The 17,322-nt window shown below is 37.0% G+C and overlaps 2 protein-coding genes across 2 annotated transcripts; both read right to left on the bottom strand.

Annotated features, from left to right (window-relative positions):
* Positions 1 to 11,425: 11,425 nt before the first annotated feature.
* Positions 11,426 to 14,990, bottom strand: LOC147489773 (receptor like protein 24-like). The gene has a single exon (XM_086570521.1). It carries the CDS (start codon positions 14,697 to 14,699, stop codon positions 11,517 to 11,519), a length of 3,183 nt encoding a protein of 1,060 aa, XP_086426647.1. The 5' UTR covers positions 14,700 to 14,990; the 3' UTR covers positions 11,426 to 11,516.
* A 701-nt stretch (positions 14,991 to 15,691) lies between these two features.
* Positions 15,692 to 17,294, bottom strand: LOC147489772 (clathrin heavy chain 1-like). The gene is made up of 4 exons (XM_086570523.1): positions 16,948 to 17,294; positions 16,697 to 16,819; positions 16,507 to 16,617; positions 15,692 to 16,133 (listed from the first exon to the last, which is right to left on the bottom strand). Exons 2-4 carry the CDS (start codon positions 16,736 to 16,738, stop codon positions 15,972 to 15,974), a joined length of 315 nt encoding a protein of 104 aa, XP_086426649.1. The 5' UTR covers positions 16,739 to 16,819; positions 16,948 to 17,294; the 3' UTR covers positions 15,692 to 15,971.
* Between the last annotated feature and the right edge of the window lie 28 nt (positions 17,295 to 17,322).

Raw genomic sequence — 17,322 nt, 5'->3', positions numbered from 1 at the left:
AGTCTGTTTAGGCCTTTTGGTTTACGAAAATTCAGCTGGCCAAAGCCCAAAATGGTTGTTATGTGACGTGTGAGTCGTAACTCGTAACTCGTAAGTTCAAAAAAAAATGTCCAAATTTTAGGGGTATAATTGTCAATGTCGTGCTACTGCGTGACTATCACTCACAATAGTGGCTGGTAACTCGTATCACAGTATCACACTATCAGTCTATCACAATAAATTTACAATAGAAGTAAATAATTATGAAGATCGAAGCGCTCTATTACAGTAAAAGTTTATCTTATTTGCAAGTTAGAACATTTCTAGGTGGTGGTAGTATTACCTGTATGTTTGAGGCCGAAATTTAAAGAAAATATTTTCAAATTTTGACCAACTCTAGGTATAGGCAAATATGGGTCGCAAATCTGTATGTAGGGTTTACTACGGGCGACATTGGTAATGTCGCGTGATATCGAGTTAAAATACGTAAATTTCTCACATTGCTTCATTCTCACCCCACACTCTAAAACTATCTCCACAATCATTTCATTTTACCATGACTTTTTCTTCATCATTGCAAAAAACTAGGCAACATACCAACGTTGACGAATTAACTCAATAATTATGTTATTTTGATACACTCGATCAAGAGGTGCCAAATTTGCACCTCAAAGAAACACTTTACATTATCATGTAAGTATCTGAATGCAAAGTGACCTAAAACACCACATTGTCAAGGTTATATGCTCATATATAGAAGGTGTAACGAAGATGGTAAAAAGAAAAAAATTTTGAAATGCATGTATGATCTATGCCACGGTATTAAATATATATATATATATATATATATATATATATATATATATATATATATATATATATATATATATATATATATATATATATGAACGATGTGAACCAGAATGTAAGTGAGGGTGAGCCACTCATAAACCAAGCATAAAAAAAAACACACTAATTTTTTTTTAACTAAAAATTCAAACCCGATTACAAAACAAGTATATTTCGAACATAAAAAAATCATATAAAATAATTGCAATAAATGTAATATAAAAAAATAAAAAAAGAAAAAAAATAATTCAATCTAAACAAATACTAATTCATAGTTGTCCTCGGCGTCCTTCTTTTTTGTCACCCTTTCTTCATCTTTTGGAAGCGTTGCAAGATCAACTCGGTATCAATGCTATCAAAAACTTCTTTTTCAATGTATGTTATTAAACAATCATTCAACCATTCATCCGTCATCCGATTGCGTAGACGATTCTTTATGATATTCATAGCAGAAAATGCCCTCTCCACGATGAGTAGTAGCAACGAATTAAAAAAATCAGCGCCAACTTAATCAACAAATACACAAGTGGGTACACAATGTCTTTCTTTGTCTCAACCATTATTTTGGCTAGGCTGCTAATTCCGTTTACTTTACTAAACTTAGTATCGGAACGCACATCAATGATATAATTCTCAAGCTGATCCGCTAATTCCATCTGATCTATCTCTGAAAAATCATCGGGATAAAGTCGAGCAGAATGGATCAATTTTTCCTTATCGAAAGCAGCAAATGACTCACAAGGATCAAGACATGTCATGCAAATAAGTAATTCTGTGTTTGCTTCATTAAACCGGTCGTTTAACTCTTGAAGTTGCAAATCAATACAGTGATAGAATAATCCAACACGATAGTAATGTAAATTAGTGCTTCATTCCGCTCTTCGTCGAGACCTCCCTCGAGCCACATACCTCTCTTCCATATTTGGAACAACCACATCATGTTTGGCACATAGTGAAGAAACTTCAATCAGGAGACTATCCCACTCCATCTCTCATCGTCTGTAAGCGTACCTTTATTATTTTAACAAGAGTCATAGCATTGACAATGTCGTCTTGGTCTTCACGCTGCAAAGCCTTTGACAAATCATTGCTAATTCCTAGTATCGCTTTCATCAAATGCAAATTTAAGATAAATTCAAAAGATCTTGAAACTCAATAATCAAGCCTCACCTCTTTGTTCCGAAGCTTGAACCATCTTCCGCTATATTATCAAAACATCAAGTAATCTTGAACCATAACTGTTTATCATGCCAAGAAGTGTATAATAGTGTGAGCCCCATCGAGTGTCACCAAATCGTTTAAGACTAGTCTCTTGATTCAACCTTTTACCACTTGAAATTTCTTCGCTTTGTAAGGCTGCAACAACTCTAGTCTTCACTGCTTCACATAACATATTTCGTCGCTTACATGATGCTCCAACAGTATTTACCACATTAGAGAGAACACTAAAAAGGTTAGCAATTGACTCATGGTTCTTTGCAACCGATACAAGGGCTAACTAAAGCTGATGAGCGAAACAATGAACATAAAATGCAGACTCATTCTCTTTCATTATAAGTGTTTTTAGTCCATTCAAATCACCTTGCATATTGTTGGCCCCATCATACCCTTGTCCACGCAGTCTAGATATGCTTAACCCATGCTTAGAGAACAACTCATCAATTGCCTTTTTAAGTATTATTGCACTAGTTTCCTTAACATGCACAACTCCAAAAAATCTCTTAATCACGCAACCTTTCTTGTCGACATAACGCAAAACAACTGCCATTTGCTCTTTAATTGATATATCACGTGCTTCATCGACTAAAATAGCAAACAATGAATTTCCATAATCCTTTAAAATAGCATTTGTAGTTTCCACAGCAGCTGCATTCACAATCTCTTTTTGTATATCAGGCGAGGTCAATTTCCGATTTTTAGAAGCATATCATTATCAAGAACGTTCTTAATGACTTCGTTATGATCTTTCAAAAATCGTATAAGTTCAAGAAAATTGCCTTTACTGATCGACTCCTCTGATTCATCATGGCCACGGAAAGCTAAACCTTGTCTCAAAAGAAACCTAATACAATCAGTTATTGCAGTTAAATATATTCGATAATCCCTTCGAACTTGGTCAGATTGTCTCTCAAGAAATGTTTCGATATGCTGCTCTTGATTTAGCAATGTCTGTGCTGCCCCTGTAAGCAATATTATGAGCACTATTTGGTCCTCTAACATGCTCTTTTAATTTGGTTTTCCTTTCCCAATTAGTAAACCCCTTGTAAGAGAAAACATCTCCGCCTCCTTGTGCCCCCTGATCAGATTTAAAGAGATAACAATAGTGACAAAACGCAGCATCTTTGTGAATACTATATTCCAACCAACTAAACTCTCCATACCACTCTTTCCAAAAGCGACGGTTCCTCTTGCCTATTGTCCTTGGAGGAAAAGTATGATTAGGCTGGCAAAGACCCCTAAGCAAATATGTTCTTCTCACTGAGTCACGATCATTAGGATGATAATCTGAAATCTTGTTCCTCAATCCAGGGTCTCCCGGAAGACTAGACAAGTCAAGTTCTTCACAATTTTCATGCTGAACCCGCTTTGACGTAGGTTGTTCAACACCACCATCCTCAGTTTCTTAGTGACTTCGCTTTGAAGAGGATCCTACTTCAACACTAACAACATGATCTCGTATTTACTACTTGGTTGAGTGGGCAACGACTTTTTTCTTTGATCAAATACTTTAGCATAGCTATTTAAACAATTAAAATAAACCACCAATCAATTTAATTGAAATTGCACGAATTAAAATAAACCACCAATAATGTTCACAAAATAAAATAATAATCACAAACATATAAAAATCTAAATAATATGGTTTAGGAATCAGTACAAAAAGACGACAAAAAATTAAATAATATAAGAGTTACCTAGTTACCTTCACAAAACCGGTAGGTGTAAAGTTGTTTGTTTGGGTAGAAAAGTAGAAGACTTAAATTTTAATATATGATAATAGAGAATGGAGGAGAAGAGAAGTAGAGTGGGTGAGGGGGTTTTTTTTTTTTTTTAATAGATACAAGATGGTTTCTGTTTGGGTTTATATATGGGTGGATAAATACGAGACAAAGAGAAACACAAGGAACACAAGTACTATTGGGTTTTCTATTTGCTTTTTTGGTACTATTTGCTTTAACCGAATTTAACCGAATCAAATTTGTACATCCTTTTGTAGACATGACATCATCACATCCTTTTAACCAAATTTAACCGAATCTATTTGTACACATGACATCAGCACATCCTTTTGTTTCCTTTCTCATTTCTCATTAGCACATGCATACTTTTCTTTATCTTTTTTGTCTTTTACCTACCACTTAGCACTTGCGGGCAGTTGCCATAACTAATAATTTTTTTTTTTGGTTTGGGTCAAAGTGAGGGTACGCCAGGGTGTATGCTGGGCCCCCTGGCTCCGCCACTGTATATGGAGACAGTTTGTTGATATGCACGTATTGTGGCGAAAAAGATCATTGGTATATGTATTGCCCTTATGCACATATACAATACCCAAATGGTTGTGATGGTGTTAGAGAGCTGAAAAAGTTTGCGAACCTTGAAAAAAAATGTCTTGATCTATTGAAGTGTATAATGTGTAGAAAATATAAGTGGTTGGGTGACATAATGGAAAATGTTAAGAATGGTTAATCAGTTTATTTTCTATGAATATATAATGCAATATGTTTTTTTTAATATGAATGAACTTTTATTTTCTATAAATATATGTTAGTTCGTTTAAATTAAATAAATATATATATTTAATAAACGATAAATTAATTAACATTGTTTATTGATGATTAAAAAGAAACATGCATCTACAAAATTAAATTAAATTACAACAATTGACTCAACCTCGGTCACCCTTAATGCTCTATAAATGCTCGACAAGATTGCTTTTTAAGTCTATCATGTATAGTTTTTTTATTGAACTTATAGAGTCCCCTCAATGTAGTGTTCCCGAGTAGGTGGGATCTGTGGTTGCCCTTCTGGATCAGGAATGTACCTCCTCATTTCATAATTTTTATTCTTAGCTCCGATTATCATATCGTGCAATATGATACATGTTCTGATAATAGTACTCATTGTCTCCACATACCATAATTTGCAAGCTTTTGCCAAAATCCCAAATTTAGATTGCAAAATCTAAAAAACTCTTTCAATATCTTTTATTGCAGCTTCCTGTATCGTTGTGAACCACTTCGCCTTTAGAGCATTAGGTTTTGAAATTGTTTGTATAAATGTCAAATAGTCAAAATAGATACCATCAGCTAAATAATAATCCATATTGTAGCTATGATGATTTACATCAAAATAAACAGGTGGGGAAGTATCATTCATCACGTGCTCAAACACCAGTGAGTTGTCCAACACATTGATGTCATTGTGTGACCCTGACATCCAAAAGAAATAATGTCATATCCATAGGTTTTCGGTTGCAACAACTTCGAAAATAACATATGGTTTTCCAGAACGACTTGCCATCTAGTTGGACAATTATGTAATTCCCAATGCATGCGATTAATACTTCCCAACATACCTGGCCATCCATGTTTGACAAAATATGCAAGCAAGCATTCTGTGTCTGCAATATTTGGCCTTCGCAAGTAGACTGAACCATACAATTTGATAATTGCATCATAGAAATGCCTCAACGCCTGGTTTACAGATTGCTCAGAAATGTATAATTGATCAGCCATCGTATCCTAACCAGTAATACGCAAAGCTGCAACCACCTTGATTAAATGATCTATCTCAGGTTTACCAACATTGTTAAATTTAGGCTGAAAGTACTTAAAATGAGTCTGAATATCGTTAAAGATGTGAAGGAATATATTTTTTTCATACGAAAGTGCCGTTTGAAATCCTATTTCGGAAAAACAGGACGATCGACAAAATAGTTGGTCTTCAAGATTTCCAAAGTCAAAGCATAATTTATATGTTTCACTTTTCGACCCTTCTTTGCACCATCACGTGCATTCGGAGCATGCACTTGTGTTTGTGCAAGTACAACCAAACTGTGTTTCATAAAAAGAATGTTGTTAACAAATTCCTCATCAAGACTATCTACCGAGTCTTCCGCCGGAGAAGATGAAGAAGAAAATGACGATGAAGATGAAGACAGATGAAGATTGAAGGGGAAAAAACTCATACACTTCATGATCTATTGTGTGTTGTTTGTTGAGGATTGATGTGAAATGGTTGAGTTGTTTAATTAGAATATTTGGGGTGAGTGTATGTAAAATGAAGAAAGAAATGAGTGTAGATATATGGATGTAGAATTTCGACCATTTTTTGCCCGTTTTTGCACACGACAACGGATGCGGCTAGACATGTGATAACTCCGGATTTGCCTGCACCTAGAGGTGCTCTTATCCCAGTTTACTAATGTACTGGTTTGTGATACAATATTTTTCTCATTACTCAAACAATATTGATTACACCTTTATATAGTCATTAGCTGACGTGAGTTAGTTAGTTACAACAGAATGACGTGAGTTAGTTAGTTACAACAGAATGTTCTAGAACTATCTTTGATGAGCTGGCTCTTTGTCTGATGCTTCATTCTTTTGCTTAATTCCCTCCCTCAAGCTGAAGGGATTAGAAAGCACTAAAAGCTTGCTAGTAAGAAAATGAAATCGTTGAGAAGATAGAGCTTTAGTAAGGATATCGGCAATCTGATCCTTGGTGTTGAGATACTGAACATCAAGAAGTTTATTGGTGACTAATTCTCTGACATAATGATAGTCAATTTCCACATGTTTTGTTCTCGCATGAAATACAGGATTGTGAGCTAAAGAAATTGCACTAATATTATCACAGTGAACCAATGGAGCTGAAGGTAAAGAAATCATGAGATCCTTTAGAAGTACACATATCCAATAGATCTCACCAGCAGTTTGAGCTAGAGCTAGCACGATATTCCGCCTTGATTGACGATCGAAAGCGGCCATCTTTTGTTTCTTAGCGTAACCAAGATAAAGGATTATGACCAATGTAAATATAGAACCACGTAATTGACCTTACATCCATTGGGCGGCTTGCCCAATCTGCATCACTATATGCTTGTATTCGAGATTGCTCTTTGTAAACCATATGCCATGATGTATAGTCCCTTTTAAGTACACGAGAATTCTTTTCACTGCTGATAAATGAGGAGCTCTTGGGCTTTGCATAAACTGGCAAACCATATTAACTGCAAATGAAATGTCAGGTCTGCACCATGTTAAATATTGTAAACCACCCATAAGTGATCTGTATTCCATGGGATTAGGTAGAAGTTCTCCAGTGTGATTGTCAAGTTTGCAATTGGTTGCAAGAGGAGTAGCAATAGGCTTAACATCTAACATCTTTGCTTTTGTCAACAAATCAAAGGTATACTTTGTTTGAGATAGAAACAATCCTGTAGAGTTTCTTTTAGCCTCTAGACCCAAAAAATAATGGAGAGAGCCAAGATCTTTCAATGCAAAACAATTGCCGAAATGAGAAATAATCTTTTATATACACTTGCGTAACTGCTAGTAATCGAAATGTCATCAACATATACCGAAATATAAGTAATGGATCTTGAGTCTTTCTTGATGAATAAGGAGTGATCGGATGTGAGGTAGAGAATCCAAGAGATAACAAATGAAATAACTCTTCATACCAAGCCCCTGGGGGCTTGTTTTAAACCATATAAAGATTTTAACAGTTTGCAAACATGAGCAAGTCTAGTAAGATCAACAAAACCTTTTGGTGAGTCATGAACACATCCTCCTTGAGATGACCATGCAAAAGGCATTTGAGACATCTAATTGCTTGATATCCCAATTATAGTAAACTGCTAGAGATATAATAAGTCTTATAGTTGGAGGTTTTGCAACCTGGGCTAAAGGTTTCATCATAATCAAAACCATGTTTTGATGAAAGCCTTTAGCTACCACCTTGCCTTATACTTATCAAGGGAGCCATCCGCTTTTCTGTTTTGGGTTGAAATACCCACTTGTTATCAACAAGATTTTGTGAAGGAGAATAAGGTACAAGAATCCAAGTACCATTTTTTATTAGAGCATTAAATTCACTGACCATTGTTGCTCTCCAGTTTGGATCTTTGTCAGCTTGAGTGAAAGAAGTAGGTGTAATAGGTAGAGAAGAAAAAGTAGTTTGAAGAGCATGAGGAATAGGATGTTTAGTGGTGATGAGAGATTTTGGTTTGAAAATGCCATTTTTGGCTCTTGTGGTCATAGAATGAATTGAAGAAGAAGTGTCAACAGGTAGTGTAGTAGGTGATAAAGAAGTAATAACTGCAGTAGAATCAGAAGATGGTGGAGTGGAAGTATGAGAAGAAGGGAAAATGATATCATTGCAAAAGGATGAAAGAAGAAATTCTGTAGGAGACATTGAATTTGAATGTAGAGTTGTGTTTTTGAATGGAAATTCAGACTCATTGAATACAACATGCCTAGATATGTAGACACGACCAGTTTGTATATCCATGCACTTGTAACCTTTGTGATTTAAACTATAACCAAGAAAAACGCAAGGTTTAGACCTTAAATCAAGCTTATTAGTTGTATAAGGTCTTAACCAAGGAAAACATGTGCATCCATAAGCTTTGAGATTGGAATAATTAGGTTGGACATGAAACAACTTTTCAAGAGGAGAAATATTTTGAAGTGAAGCTGAAGGAAGTCGATTAATGAGATAAACAGAGGTAGAGAAAATGTCACACCAATATTTAGGTGGCATCCAAGACTGAGAAATGAGGGTTCTAGCCATATCTAATATATGCCGGTGCTTTCGCTCTACAATACCATTTTGTTCAGAGGTATGAGGACAAGTGAATTGATGACTGATACCATGGGAGATAAGAAAATTTTTAAATTGAGTACTGATGAACTCACCACCATTGTCAGTTCTGACACATTGTATTTTACCAGTCAAAAGATTCTCAACTAGAGACTTGAAAGATTGAAACACAGAGCAAAAATCAGATTTATTACAAAGAGGAAATATCCAACAATATCGAGAATGATCATCCACAATACTGGCATAATATCTAAAACCATTAATCGAAACAATGGGAGATGGACCCTAAAGATCAATATGCAGTAATTGTAAAGGTTTTACAGTTTTACAAAATGAAGAACCAAAAGTAAGCTTAGTGCTTTTGCCCATGGCACAATCAGCACACAAATTAAATTGTTTTGACCCTTGAAGATCAATACTGTTGGTTTGAAGAAGTTTGTGAATAACTGCAGCAGATGGATGCCCAAGTCTTCTGTGCCAAGTTGCAACAGGAGCTTTATTGGTGATGAAAGCAGAAGGAAATAGAACTTTACTTGACAAAGTGGAGAGATGAATGGGATACAGACCATGCTCAGTTGGACCTTTGAAAAGAGTCCTCCATGTTGCAATGTCCTTAGCATAGAACGCATTTGGAGCAAATATGAGTACACAATTATTATCATTGACAAATCGATGGACACTAAGAAGATTGTGTTGTATTTGGGGAACATGTAAATTGTCTTTCATATGCAAGTTATGCAAGGAATTATGTGGTTTAACAGACGCAGAACCAATATGAAGAATGGACAAACCTTGGCCATTTCCTACAAGGACTTTGTCAGCTCCTTTGTAGTCTGAGTGTATGGAGAGATTGGAAAGATCATTCATGAGATGATTTGAAGCTCCTGTATCAGCATACCAATAGGATTCCTTTGATGAACTAGGACCAGGATAATTGTTAGATCCATTGTAGTAAGAAGGAGAGCCAGCATATTGTGAAGTAGAACCATTGTACTGTGAACCAGAACCATGATATTGAGAACCATGAGGCTGAGGTATAACATCATTGATATTGACAAGCATAGCTAGTTTAGTAGGTGGAATTCGTCCTACATAGGAGTGGTTCATGCGATTGTGTCAGTCAATTGCCAAGTGCCCAAATTTAGTACAAATCTGACATTGAGGGCGACCTTGTGAGGCATTATTGTAACCATTAGAGGTGCTGGCATTGTTGTTGTAGCTAAATCCATTTCCTCTGCCAGTGTTGTGACCATTAGTGAAACTATTTCCTCTGCCTCTATAGTTTCCTCTGGCATTGCCTCTATAAAAACCTCGACCAGTTCCTCTGTTGCTGTTGTAATTATCAAACCCTCTTCCTCTGCCAAAACTATTTGATTGATTTTGATTTTGATTAAAAGCTGCAAAAGCTTGCACTGGATCAGCTTGAATATTGCCTCTAAGATCTTGTATTGAAAGTTCCTCACTGATAATAAGGCTATGTAATTCATCAACTTGTACTGGATCATTGTTCGACCTAGTCCTTATGGAAGTAGCAAAAGCAGCATACTCCTCTGGAAGACCTCTTAGTGTATGAAAAACCATATCAGCATCAGAAACTTGTTCACCAGATGCAGCAAGGCTATCAGCAAGAAATTTAAGCTTATGAAGATATTGCGCCATAGTAAGATTCCCTTTCTTTAAAGATTGAAGTTGTGCCTTGAGTTGATTAATATGAGACCTTGAAAGAGTAGATAGCCTCTTTTCCAGTTGTAACCACAATTGCCTTGATGAAGTGACACCAACAACATAAGAAGTATTTCATTTGATAGAGTAGCGTTGATCCAGATCATTAACATCTGATCTCTTTTGAGCCATGTAGTGAAATTAGGATTGATCTTGTTTGTGGGATTTCCACATTCATCAATAATAAAACGAGAAGGGCAAACATCTGTACCATCTATATGTCCTAATAAATCGAAACTGATGAAAACTGGCATGATAACTGTTTTCCATAGCAAGTAATTCTCTCTATTAAGCTTCAGAGTAACTAGATTTGTAATGTTCTGAAAAGAATATGATGTATTACACGGTGGAACTGCCATTGGAATAGAGAAGTTAACTGAATTCAAACCTTGATCACTGATTGTTGAATGACTACGATCTTGATATAGAAATTGATTTGTCTGATCTGGAATTTGTTGATCTTGAATCGGATCGCTTTGATCATTTGATTGACGATTAACTTCATGTTGAGCTATTTGATCCATTGTTTGTTGAATAAGCACCGCATCAGTATAAGAAGAAGGTTGTTGATTTTGATTGGTTCGAACAATTTTTCTTGATGATTTCTTGATATTGATACACAGAAACACAGAAACTATAAGAAGATATGAATCTAGATGAAGACGAATGATTGAATGATTACTTCAAATTGACTGAAGAAACCAATTTGAGACAAAGCTTCAAAATAGCTTTAATGGTGGATCGAGTCGCACTGAGCGTAATGGCTCTGATACCATGATAGAATATTTTTCTCATTACTCAAAACAATATTGATTGCACCTTTATATAGTCATTAGCTGACGTGAGTTAGTTAGTTACAACAGAATGACGTGAGTTAGTTAGTTACAACAGAATGTTCTAGAACTATCTTTGATGAGCTGGCTCTTTGTCTGATGATTCATTCTTTTGATTAATTGTTTGTTAGTTTGTTGATTTTGAAGTGGACTCTCGGCTTATAAGATTTATAATTGATAAAATTCTTCCTGAATGCAGACTGAAAAACTCGAGGTTGTTACAATTTACAACATTGTGATGCGCACATAGAATTCCAGAAAGTTGAGTGATGACGATAGCTAGCTACAATATTCAATTCGATATTACTATCTCCGTCTATCTTTAAGGATCTTCTTGCTAATGGCCACGCATAGCCGGTTCCAGGATCCGCAAAATGTTACAACGCAAAAAGCTATCCCAACGCCTGTGCCATATCCCAGTGCAACTGATACGAGTTGCCAATTGCATCCATCCCCACCTGCACAATTCTTGAACAAGGAGAACTTGCATGTCGGATCCGATGTCGGATGCAATGGTGCCGACTTAGTGACATTTTCACAAGTTATAGACAGTGGAGACCCACACAACCCTTTATTTCCTTCGAACACATTTCCATTGAAAGTTTGAAACTGGCGGCCTTGTGGGATTCTGCCAACAAAGTTGTTGAATGAGAGATTTAAGACTGAAAGGAAAGATAAATCTGCCAACTGTGAAGGAATCTGTCCACTCAGATTGTTTGTTGAAAGATCCAATGACTCAAGCTGTTTGAGATTTCCCAAAGATCTTGGAATTGAACCTGTGAGGGCATTGCCTGACAAATTAAGGACATAAAGTGATGTGAGATTTCCTATTGCATCTGGAATCTCTCCTGTGAAATTGTTGTTAGACATATCAAGGGAGGTGAAGATGGTTAGGATCTTCACCAGTTCCATCTGTAGCCCTTTACTTGTAACTGTCACAGCGTCCTGATAGTACAGTCGGTTAAGTTCAAGGAATCCAAATCTTAGAATCTGGTACTTGTAGTTCGACTGTGCTTCTTCCTCGTCAGTCATCATTCCTTTCAATCTTAAAAATATTTGGGAAGGTAGATTACCGTTAAAATCATTGGAAGAGACGTCAATGATTTGCAACATTGGGAGATTCTTTTCTTCTGGTGGAATGGAACCTCGAAACTTGTTGAATCGTAAAATAAGAACTCGCAAATGAGACAATTTTCCCAACCAGCAAGGGAAACGATCACTCATCTGATTGTTCCCTACATCCAGAACTTCTAGCATTAAGCAATTAGAAAGAGCCGTTGACAGCTTACCTTCTAATGTGTTATTATTTAGATCAAGTGTTCTCAAGCTACATTCTTGATGGAAAGTCTCAGGCATAGTGCCATTGAATTTGTTGCTCCGCAGATTCAATACTGTTAGGGTCGAAATGCTACCAAGACAGGTGGGTATTGGGCCGCTCAAACTGTTATTTGAAAGGTCAAGAACTTTAAGAAAAGTAGCATTGCACATTGATAAAGGGATTTTCCCACTAAGAGAATTGCGTGAAAGTGAGAAGAAAATTGCAAATTTGAGGTATGAACCAATGTCTGTTGGAATGATGGAAGTAATGTTGTTCTTTGAGTAATCTAGGAAGGTGGCGGATAGTGGTAGAATAGGTAGTAGTGGCCCTTGGAGCAAATTTGAATGTAGGTCAACGACAGCCAATGATGAGTTAAAAAGAACTTTAGGTAATGGCTGGTCAGGATCCTCCAGGAAGTTGAAAGAGAGATTTAAATGAAGTAAACTTCCTTTACCTATCTGCCCAATCCAATTGGGCATTTTCCCACCAATCTGGTTGTTGGACAGGTCTAAATGGCTCAATGTGGACTGGTTCCTCAAGAATCCCGGAAATGTTTTCAGGTTGCAAGAACCCAATTTCAATGTGCCTACTTGTGGGAACAATGCAGAATTTGTACCACTGGATTCGATCGATAACTTGCTACCTGAAAGATCAAGATTGGATAGGTTTCTCAAGTTCTGAAGCCTATCTAGTCTTAAGGTGTCACTGAAGTTGTTCCAAGCAAGTGACAACATTTTCAGACTGGTGAGATTGAAAAATGACAAAGGAAATGACCCTTCTAACATATTTTCACTTAAGTCAAGAGTATCCAACAGTAAAGAAGATCCATTATGAAACTCGCTAAGCGGACCAGTGAATCGATTTTGGCTCAGGTCCAACATCTGCAATGATGGCAGGGTAAATAGAGTGGATGGGATTGTCCCATTGAACAAATTATTTCGTAAGTTCAGACTTACAAATTTGAGATTCCCACTCCATTCAGAAGTAGATATAGATCCAGCCAATTGATTATGAGCAAGGTTTACTAGGGTGAGATTTTCAGATGAACCAAAGGAAGGGAGTGTTCCAGTGAAGTTGTTGGATGAAAGGTCTAAGTACTGCAGTCGAGTGAGGTTCGACATGGAAGCTGGTATTGACCCACTGAAACCACAATTTGGAAGCTCTAATTTTGACAAGAATCTTAGATTTCCGATTGACACGGGAAGTTTTCCTGTAAAATTTGTGTTAGACAGTACTAAGTTCTCAAGAGATCCACTTTCTGGGAATTCTGGCAAAGAGCCTTGGAGATTTGGATTCGTGGATACGTCCAGACTTCGTAGTAATGGTAATTGGAAGATTTTTTCTGGAAATTTTCCTATTAACTCAGAACCACCAATACGTAGGAATGACAATTTGGAGAAATTTCCAAAAAACCCTGGTACTTCAGCGGTGATATTGTTCTGATTAAGTGCAAGTCCAGAGAGTGATTTAAGATTTAGAAGTGAGGAATCAAAAGGCCCTGAAAGTGAACAACTTGACAAACTCAATACTTCCAGATTGGGGAGGGCAGATGATAAACTCTGACACCACTCTTTCCCATTCATTGACACATTCACACCATCAAGATAGAGTTCTCTCAACTCAGACAGGTTCTTAACAAGTGTTTTAAGGTCTGGTTTTTCAAGTTTTAAAGGATTTGATGAGACTGCGTAAAGAGTAGAAAGATCGAGTGAAACCAACCTTTTCATACGTGAAATCTCGATTGGTATTTGTCCCTCAAAGCCTGAAGTGGATAGGTTGAGATGAGTCAGGTTAACAAGCCTGTCCAAACCAGATGGAATTGTAGAACTGAAGTCATTGAAAGACAAGTTCAAGCTCTTTAGGAACCCAAGCTCAGAAAGACTACTAGTATTCTCAACACCACTCGTAATGGATTTGTTACTGAAGTCAATACTGATTACATGGCCATCCTTGTCGCATTTGATACCGTCCCAAGAAGAGCAACAATCGGTATTAAAATCCCAAGATGTAAGGGTTGAAGCTGCAGTAGTAGAGAATGTGATATTTTGCTTCCATTGAAGTAATAATGCCTTCTGATCCTCGAGGCATTGCCCGTAAACTAAAGTGTTTTCCACATTGAAGAGGCATAAAGATAGTATGATGAGCCATGCAAATTGTAGATTCACCTTCATTTTCGGAAATAGCGTGACATTACAAACTAAGAGAAGGTGCTATATAAAGACTTTCGTAGACTTGCTCCGGCCGAAAGTCAACTCTTGACTTTAGTATGTCACATTAACTGAATTTCTATGGTCCAAACTACGGTGAAGAAAGAAGAGAATATGATAGCAAGACCAAATTGCACACTCCCAATCCCAAAGATATTTACGAGTCCTGCAAGTCAAGTTGGATATTGTGCAATCATTAATACAGGGGAATCAAAGCTAGAATGAGCAACTAACATTTACTTGGCCCGTGACTTCAACGAAATATTTTCTTGCTCAAAAGTCGAGTTGACACTCAGAAGGTAGTTTCCAATTGAGGTCATAAGTTATTAGCCACAATGTAACCTGTAGAGGGTTAATACAGACCTCCACAGGTTACATTGAAAGACTCTACCCCGAAAACTTATATTGTCCGAGAAGAGAACCTAATTGAAGTTGTCATCAGTTAATTATTAACTTAACTAAAATACAATTTTCTATTCTTTTCACAGTTTGCATAAACAAGCATGACTAATTTCATTTCCCAAACTTCCTTTCCTTGCAGAAATGTGGAAAAGAGCCCGTTCATTTATCTTTTGCATTTTCAAAAGGACAATTAATATTTCTCAAATGGTGGTCAAGGCATTTTTGGGGCACTGTTAAAAACGGGTAAGTTTATCTTTATAGACATCTTAGTTCTGCTTCACTTCTTGTTCTTGCATTAACCATGGGTTCCTCAGAAATGCCGACTAGAATTTATCACTAGAAACAAAAACTCACCGAGTTTGCACCTAAACTTAATGCGGAATAGCTTCCCCCAGTGGAACTGGAAGGGACAGACAGGATTGCGGAAAAGATCGCCCCAGTGGTCTCCAATAACAAGGTTAGGCATGAAATTTGAATGGCACTTAAAATGGGAATATAGTAACAGAAAAGGACTACCAAAGATAAACAAACTACATTATGTTGGCATGCACAGGTTTACTGAAAATGGCTCTGCACCACAAACCGTTCCACCATGAGATCTTATATACAACAAGGAATGATACCTTGGGACCTTCTCAAGAGCAGTAAGAAATACCTCAGCTCAAAAGAATATGAAGGGAAAAAGAAGAAAGAAGCTAGCTCTAAGAGAAACACTAAAAGAGAATCAGGGACCAAATTCCTCTACCAACAAGGAGGAACACATGTCCCCACACTGCTGAGCTACCCGTATATTTGCTGATGCTGCTGCATATTGTTCCATCATTCACCTGGAAATCAGTAAGTACCCATTGGAGGCATGCCAGATGGAGGCATTGGGAGCATTGCCATACCAGCCATTGGTGGGTGGGGTGCAAATCCTCTGCCCAGTCCACTTCCTCCCATACCTGGCATCGGTGGGGCTGGCAAGGCAAGAGGCAGCAATTGTGCATACATGTTCTGCAGCGAGAAAGCGAATAGAGTTAACTTATTTTACAGCAGATCTCCACTTTACAAGTGAATACGAGGATGGTATGGGGACTTCAAAATGGTCTGGGAATCTACTTCTGGGCTTTACAGGGCCAAAGTCGACCGGTCTAAAGGAGAGAAACAGATCGAGCAACCAAGAAGCCCAATTTGGAGCAACCAAAGAAATGACCAGTGAAATGAAACAAGGCATTGACAGAAAACTTATTGGCTTTGATGTTTAGGTACAGTTCAATAATAAACCGAGATACATTGAATTCGTAGAGCCTAAATGATACTGTGAGGGAGGACAAAAGTCCCACCAAAAACTGAAAATAATGACATTTCCAAGTGCAGGAAACAATACCTGCTGTGCAACCATGTCCTTCTCCTCTGTTTCTTTAGCTTTGACTTCACTTAGAGATACAAATTTGTCCTTCACGAATTCATCAACCTTGCTAGTGTACTCACGGATAAACTGTAAACAAATACAGGTAGGTAAGGAAAAGGCATTGAGACAAGATAACAAGGACAGAGGAAAGTAATGTGAAATTGACCTGCAAGAGGTAAGGGAAGGCAAAGTCAACCATATTGTTCATCCAAGCTAGTTCAAGCACAACTTCCGGCCGGATCAAATCATAGCAAACAAATAGGCATGAAGCAAAACATTCCTTCTTTCCCTGAATAAAAACCAAATAAGAAAATCAAATTTTTGGTTTAGCAGCATTTAAACCAAACTTCAGAATCCATTAACCGCAAGTTAAAGGAAGTAAATTGAACAAAAAAAGAAGAAATCCGGTCTTCATACATTGTGGCTCTGCCCCACATGGAAAATGGAAAGTGAAGCACACAGGAATCTATCAACGCTAGGATACAAGAATCTATCAACACAAGAATAGCAGACATATAGGCAAGAAAGAACACTAGTGCACCTTTCTTACAAGTCGTGAATAAACCAGGATATGGTTATAAATACAAGAAAAGTTATTACCAAGTGGACTTGCTTAGTACTTTTACTAGCTTGTTAGTTACTAGATTAAACACAAAATCTTCAAGCTATGATACCCACAAGATGTCTTGACACTGACCCACCGTATGATTAGGGTGGTGAAGATGAAAGTCTCTCTCTGGGAAATAGGTTACCCGCTTAAATCTTATAATGTAATTCTTTATTCTAGAAGAG

The sequence above is a fragment of the Coptis chinensis genome, chromosome 7 (assembly GCF_015680905.1).
Source record: "Coptis chinensis isolate HL-2020 chromosome 7, ASM1568090v1, whole genome shotgun sequence".
In the NCBI taxonomy this organism is placed as follows: Eukaryota; Viridiplantae; Streptophyta; class Magnoliopsida; order Ranunculales; family Ranunculaceae; genus Coptis; species Coptis chinensis.
Note: the sequence above shows the minus strand (reverse complement) of the source record. Positions and strands in the feature narration are given on the sequence as shown.